At 41.0% G+C, this 6,709-nt stretch overlaps 1 protein-coding gene across 1 annotated transcript; it reads right to left on the bottom strand.

Moving 5' to 3' along the window:
* Positions 1 to 651: 651 nt before the first annotated feature.
* On the bottom strand, positions 652 to 1,185 carry LOC128862372 (larval/pupal cuticle protein H1C-like). The gene has a single exon (XM_054100952.1). The coding sequence runs from the start codon at positions 1,183 to 1,185 to the stop codon at positions 652 to 654; it is 534 nt and encodes a 177-aa protein (XP_053956927.1).
* Between the last annotated feature and the right edge of the window lie 5,524 nt (positions 1,186 to 6,709).

The raw sequence follows: 6,709 nt of genomic DNA, 5'->3' as shown, positions 1-6,709 counted from the left end.
AAGTGATTTAACAATTCGCATCCTGCTCTAAGTGAGGGGTGCAGAGCGTCCCAATTATACTCTAGTCTAACTTGCTAGTCTGTGCACTTCGAGGGTGTGTTATACATATATCAATAAATCAAAGTTCTATGATAGTTCGCTAGACCCAATTTTAGCATCGGGTTGATATACCCTGTGTCTTATAGAGTGCTTTCCAGCATGCGTGTAAAGCAATGGTGACCATATTAACCCTCTCTCCTACGCAAGCTAGCTATTCTATTTTTATGTTTAGATAAGTTTTAGCAAAGTTTTATCTGACTTGGGGAAAGACCAAGTCTGAATCTTGTACTCTTTCACTGAGAGCACCAGGTTCGTCTCTTCTGAACTCACTTTCATCCCTTACTTCTTTAGCCTCCGCGAGCATTTCACTCGCCGAGTTTAGGTTTCGTCATATGATGAGGACCGCTAAGTTTTCTGTATATGGAGCTAACTTCGACCCACCACCTGTAATTATTTTTAAGGAAATAAGCAGAGAAGACACACCACCACATATAATATAATAATAAGTTGAATTAATTTATTCCAATATACAACAACAAGTTGGTAACATTTTCTATTGAATAAATATTGGACATTAAATCATAACAATTTCAGGTCAGTTTCAATTCCTTATTAATAACCCCAATGAGTACCGAAACCATCAAAGGCAACATGCGCAACAGCTACGGCTGGTGAATAGGCAACAGCTGGAGCAGCAGCAACATGGCTGTAAACCGCTGGCGCCGCTGGATGTGAGTACACAACTGGTGCGACCTTGGCCACTGGAGCAACTAGAGACTTGCTAACCAATGGAGCGGCAGCGGTGGCGTAAGTAGCAACGGTGGGAACAGGAGCGGCAAATACTTTAGCTACAGGAGCGGCATAAGTGGTAATAGTTTTAGCGACAGCTGGTGCATAGACTTTGTTGTTGATGCGTGTGTCCGATTGGCGTACGCTGGAGTATGGTGTGTCCACAGCCTTGGAGTGATGTGAGCCGGTTCCAGCGAAAGAGCGCACCACATTTTGATGAGTGGTGGCGACAGCGTCGACTGAGGGATTAGCAATCTTAGCGACGGCAACAGGAGCTACGGCAACGTGCGATAGGATTGCACCAGCGTTGGCCACAGCAAGGAAGGCAGCAAAACAGAGTACGAATTTGAAAGCCATTGCGAAGTTTTGTGGTGATTTTTTTTGCTAATTCTGCACGATGCCTAAGTTGTAGATCGTATGAAGCTGAAAATGTCAACTAATGTCGATGGCTTGCTGAGGAAGCATTTTTATGCGAGCGCTGAGTATTTGAAAATTGAAAAAGGTTTAATTGGTACTGGAAATTTCATACAAATATTAATTTCATCCTGCTTAACCGTAACGGGCATGTAAAATATTAAAGCGGCTTGTTAATTGAATTGATTGAACTGAACTTGTCAACTGGTTTGGGAAAAAAGTGGTGGACAAAACAGCGCAACAAATAATGATTCAGCAAATTATGAAAGCTATTAGGCAGCTTTGGTGATATTTCTAAGTAATTGAAAAAATTTAACATACATACATATGTTTGTATGTACTTCAGGTTTGAGAAACATTTCACCATGTCGACATAAGCTTGCGTTGCTCAAAGCAAAAGATTCCAATAGGGTCTATAGGCACAGCTTGATTGCTATATAAGTAACGGGTGATCTTTTAGCTATTATCTTTTTAAACTGTTGGTTTAAACAGCAGAAGCACGTTTCGTGTTTTGTTTCACTGTCAAACATCTTCAGTTTGGTCTATAATTTAACCATGAATCGTCTTACAAACGAACAACGTTTGCAAATCATTGAATTTTATTATAAAAATGCGTGTTCTGTTAAGAAAGTTTATCGTTAGTCGACCCACTGAAGCGACTATTCGAGCTATTGTGACTAAATTTAGAACCAAATTTACATTATTGGACATCAAACCACCAACACGCTTGCGTAGAGTGCGAACTGAAGAAAATATCGCAGCTGTATCGGCCAGTGTTAATGATGGCCATCAATTATCGATTCGACGCCATTCGCAGCAATTGGGCCTCTGTTACTCAAGAACGAGGAAAATTTTGCGAAAGGATTTAGGTGTGCAGCCTTTCAAAATACAGCTGATGCAAGAGTTGAAGCCGAACGACCTACCGCAACGCAGAATTTTTGGTGGATAGGTTCTTGGAAAGTTGGGCGAAGATCCACTTTTTTATCGAAAGCGACGAAGCTCACTTTTGGATTAATGGGTACGTAAATAAGCAGAATTGTCGATTTTGGAGTGAAGATCAGTCAGAAGAATTGCAAGAGCTACCAATGTATCCAGAAAAGGTCACAGTTTGGTGCGGTTTATGGGCTGGAGGTACCATTTGACCGTACTTCTTCAAAGATGCCGCGAATCGTAACGTAACTGTCAATGGTGAGCGCTACCGTGAAATGATGTCCAACTTTTTTTGCCCAAAATGCAAGAGCTTGACTTGCATGACATGTGGTTTCAGCAAGACAGTGCCACATGCCACACAGCACGCGTAACAATGGACTTGTTGAGAGGCGAGTTCGGTGAACATTTTATTTCACGTTCGGGACCTGACAATTGGCCACCCAGATCGCGCGATATAACGCCCTTAGATTATTTTTTTGGGGCTATGCTAAAGCTCATGTCTATTCAGACAAGCCTGCTTCAATTAAGCATTTATATGTGAGATACCGACCGAAACATTGGAAAGAGTATGCCAAAATTGGACTAAGCGGATGGACCATTTGAAGCGCAGTCGCGGTCAACATTTGCATGAAATAATCTTCAAACATTAAATTATATGGACTGTACTATCGATTTTAATAAAAATGTCATGCATTTTTTTGAATTTTACCTGTGTTTTTTTGAAAAACTTTCCTATAGCTCTTAAAAAATATCACCCCTTATATACTAGGTCGTCAAGAAGTTTTGCGATTCGATAAGAAAAGCACACAATTTCATGGTTTGAAATGCACTTGTACCAACGAGATTTTAATTTATGAATTCCATCTGAAGTGGGAATCTGGAATGGCCGCAAAAAGCGCTTCGACAGCTGTTATGACCTCATCATTTGATGAAGAACGGATTTTTTTCTTCAGCATTTTTTCAACTTTCTTGGCCCGGAGCCCGTTCTGCTACTCCCTTCTGCAACCATCAAAGCCATGGTTAGCAAACGGGTTACTTAAACCCACAATCGAACGTGGCAGGCTGAGAGAGGCTGCAGATGGACTAAACTGATGTTACCTGTCATGTCCGACCGACTGTCGCAAACCCTCCTGTCATTAAGCAGAAGGGACTGCAGACTGCTGGTTAGACTTATGACGGGACGCTTTCTGTGGGCGAAGCATATGGAAAAGGTAGGCATCTCAGACAGTGCATTTTGCCCAGCATATGGAGAGAAGCATGAGACTGCGTACCACTTTCTGCAATTTCTGTGCGTCGGCCTTCGCTCGAGTCAGGCTTGAGGTCTTTGGCACTGATGTGTTAAAAAGCGACCACCTTGGCTCTTTGGCACCACAAGATCCCTTCAGATTTCTTCGGAGGTCGTGTAGATTTAAAGAAAATTAAAAAGGGAATCCAAGTGCATTACAATGGACTTAATTGTGTCTGAGTGCTGACTTGCTAGTCTGCCCCGACAATAAAACAAACAAAAAAACCGGAGAAATAGGAATATACCTTACACTTTCTCTATGATATGCCCTGCGCAATGGAAGGCGTGGGTGTTAACCATTGGTGTGAACTGGCCCGCTTTTTGAAAACCTCAAAGAGCTGACCGGTATAGATGTAAACAAGGTTGTGTGGTTTCTCAATCCCACAGACTGGATATAGTCGCGAAAGAGTAACCGTACAACTTTTTGGTAGCGAGGATGTGAAAACAAAATGGTGCAGAAGCACACTTTTTTGTGGGTGAAGTAGGGTTCAGAATGCCTTCGCACCTACAGCAACCGTCGTCAACAGCGTCGAGCTATGTAGCCACTAAAACAATTTCTCTTCCTCACCTAGGGAGACTCCCTTCCCGGAAGAACTTAATGCATTACTTCGGGTGGGCTTATACCGGCGCCCATTAAATGGACCATTACTATTCACCCATGACTGGGTCAACCATATTTGTAGCCAGCTTCAAGCTATAGACTCTTCTAATGCCTCTTTGTCGTCATACCAGCGTTAAATGGGGCATGCTCCCAGGTTCCTCTCACATGAGCATATGGAGGTTATACGCTATCGATAGTTTCTTTTGAATCTGCAATAAAACAGAAACATCGGAAGGTGTTGCGATAATATTACACCGCCTTATACCGTCGTGAGCGTCTGTGATTTGTCGTCAGTTCGTAGACAGTCCGCCTCCTGTCGAGGGCTGATTTCTTCTCTGCATTGCAGGTGCAGCATTATCCTCTTTGCGAAACTTTTATCTGCGTTCTAACAGCCATTTACTGCGCACATATTTTTGATTAAATTGTCTGAGCTCAGCTGTTTACCTAAAAATTACTCAAGCGTTCGGCTTTCCACGTTAAAACGTAGTGCGGAAGCACTAATTGGATTCCTGGTGAATCATCACTTCAACCAACCATAACTGATATATCTAGGCATCACGTACGGGCTTAGGTTAACTTTACTTTTAACAAAATTTACGTGGGCTACACAATCGGGGAAAGCTGAAAAAATAAGAAGCGCAGACAAATCTAAATAAGAGCAGGAATTTTTTTTTAATGGGTGTGAAATCCGTATCCAATACAAGGGATGTCTTTAGAAAACAGAGCAAAGCTTTGTAGTTCGCGGTGATTCAAGTTTCAGCACAGAAGCGATAGCAAAAACGTTTATTATATCCTCTTGTGAAAGTATATGAATATTTTAGAATTTAGTTGCTTATTTGTGCTAAAATCACAATCACGAAATTCATGATTATTGACAATTTCTTCTCCCAGCCAAAAGCATTTTTCCATCAAATTGAGCTCAACTCGGGCGGCAAATATGCCAACAAAAAGTATCGAAACGGTGTATACTTCCCCCAGTACCAATCAACTGTCAACTCTGTTTTGTTTTTAGCCAAATAACGAGCAGAAAAACAAAGTCAAAAAGAAACGAAAATTAAAGCGAGAACTTTTCTTTCCATAACAAATATCTATCACCATATTTCAGCCAAACTTTCGCCTTCTCCATCACCACTCACTCTGCTTTATTTATGCATCTTACATTTACTTATTTCTTCGACATATTTTTACTAGAAACCTCTCTAAAGCGATGATGAATATTTATGAGTATTGCAAAACTTTGGCGTTTCGTTTCACTGTGCTGTGGCGTGAGCGGCTAAGTTTACGATGGAAAGAGGGCGCGCCCAGAAATATGCTTACAAATTGAATTGAGTTGTTATCTGACTGGAGTGTTTGTCCTGCATTTAATTTCTATTATTCACATTTTCTTCTCTGCTTCGCTTGGAGTGTTTTAAGTTTTTTTCGCCCATACTCATTTGGCGTCGTTACTTATGGCTTTCTTTTCGCTTAGAATGGTTTGTTGGGTGTGTTTTTTGGCAAATTGTTATTAATTTCACTCGCGTGGTTTGACTTTGAAATCTGTTTATGAGATGGTATTTGGCGGAGAATGACCACGAATTGGGAATGAGGAGTTGATGTGTTGAAGTTGCGGTTGCACTCGAAAAGTTTTGGACGAGATGAATGGAGTGCGTCATTTCGAAAAATTTTATGAAAGTGAATGGTGGTGAGGTAAATGTGGGAAGGTGCCGTTTTGTTTTTGTGAACTTTTCAAAAATAAGATTTCCAAGTGATTCGATTGAACTTTTATAAAAGGAATATTCTCTCAATGCACAAGATATACATAAGTAATGTTGTTGACTTTAAAACTTCAAGAGAGAAAATATTGAACTAAAAATATTCCGAATGGGCTGGTGCATGACTACCATTCGGAAGTTCATAGATTCAAATGTCTGTGCATGGAATACCAAAATGAAGAAAATGTTTTTTCTAATAGCGGTCACCCCTAGGCAGGCAATGGTAAGCCTTCGAGTGTATTTCTGTCATGAAAAAGCTCGTCGGATAAAAACTGTAGGATCTTCCATTTGGGTATCAACATCAAGCCTGACGCAACAAATAGGATGAGGAGCTAGGCCAAACACCTAAAAAAGGTGTAATCGATAATTAATGTAATTGTATATGTATGTACTATACATTTAGAAGGGTGTATTTCTTAAGAATCGAATTCGAATTCTGCATAAATTGGTCCACTATAGTATAGTTCTAAAGTCATTTTCGAGTCAGCTCAAATATTAAAAGAAGCTATCATAATTTTTTTTCTTTTTTCCTTGTTCACTCCTCTCGGGAGCATAGGGCCTCGTCAAGACTTCTCTTGTGTTGGTTTCGTTAATCTATTTTGATTTCTGACAGGGTAAGTGATTAGCCTGCCGCTACCAGTCGTAAGTAGTGGGAACGCCCACCTTCGTTGCACAGGAAGGATCGCACAGATGGAGGAGGAGTTCGCTAAATTTCGGGTGTCTGCGCTATTACCACGATCGCCCGCTTCTTCTTGCTGGCGGCACTGATGCAATGTGTAACTGTGTGCTTTTCTTCGGTTTTTGCTTGTTTTAGCAGCCACAATGCAAATAATGCGATGACAATTGTGCGGGAGTAAGGATGGGAAGGATACGCTTTTTGGGGTTGAGAAATGATGTTTT

The sequence above is a fragment of the Anastrepha ludens genome, chromosome 4, assembly GCF_028408465.1.
Source record: "Anastrepha ludens isolate Willacy chromosome 4, idAnaLude1.1, whole genome shotgun sequence".
NCBI classification, from domain to species: domain Eukaryota; kingdom Metazoa; phylum Arthropoda; class Insecta; order Diptera; family Tephritidae; genus Anastrepha; species Anastrepha ludens.
Note: the sequence above shows the minus strand (reverse complement) of the source record. Positions and strands in the feature narration are given on the sequence as shown.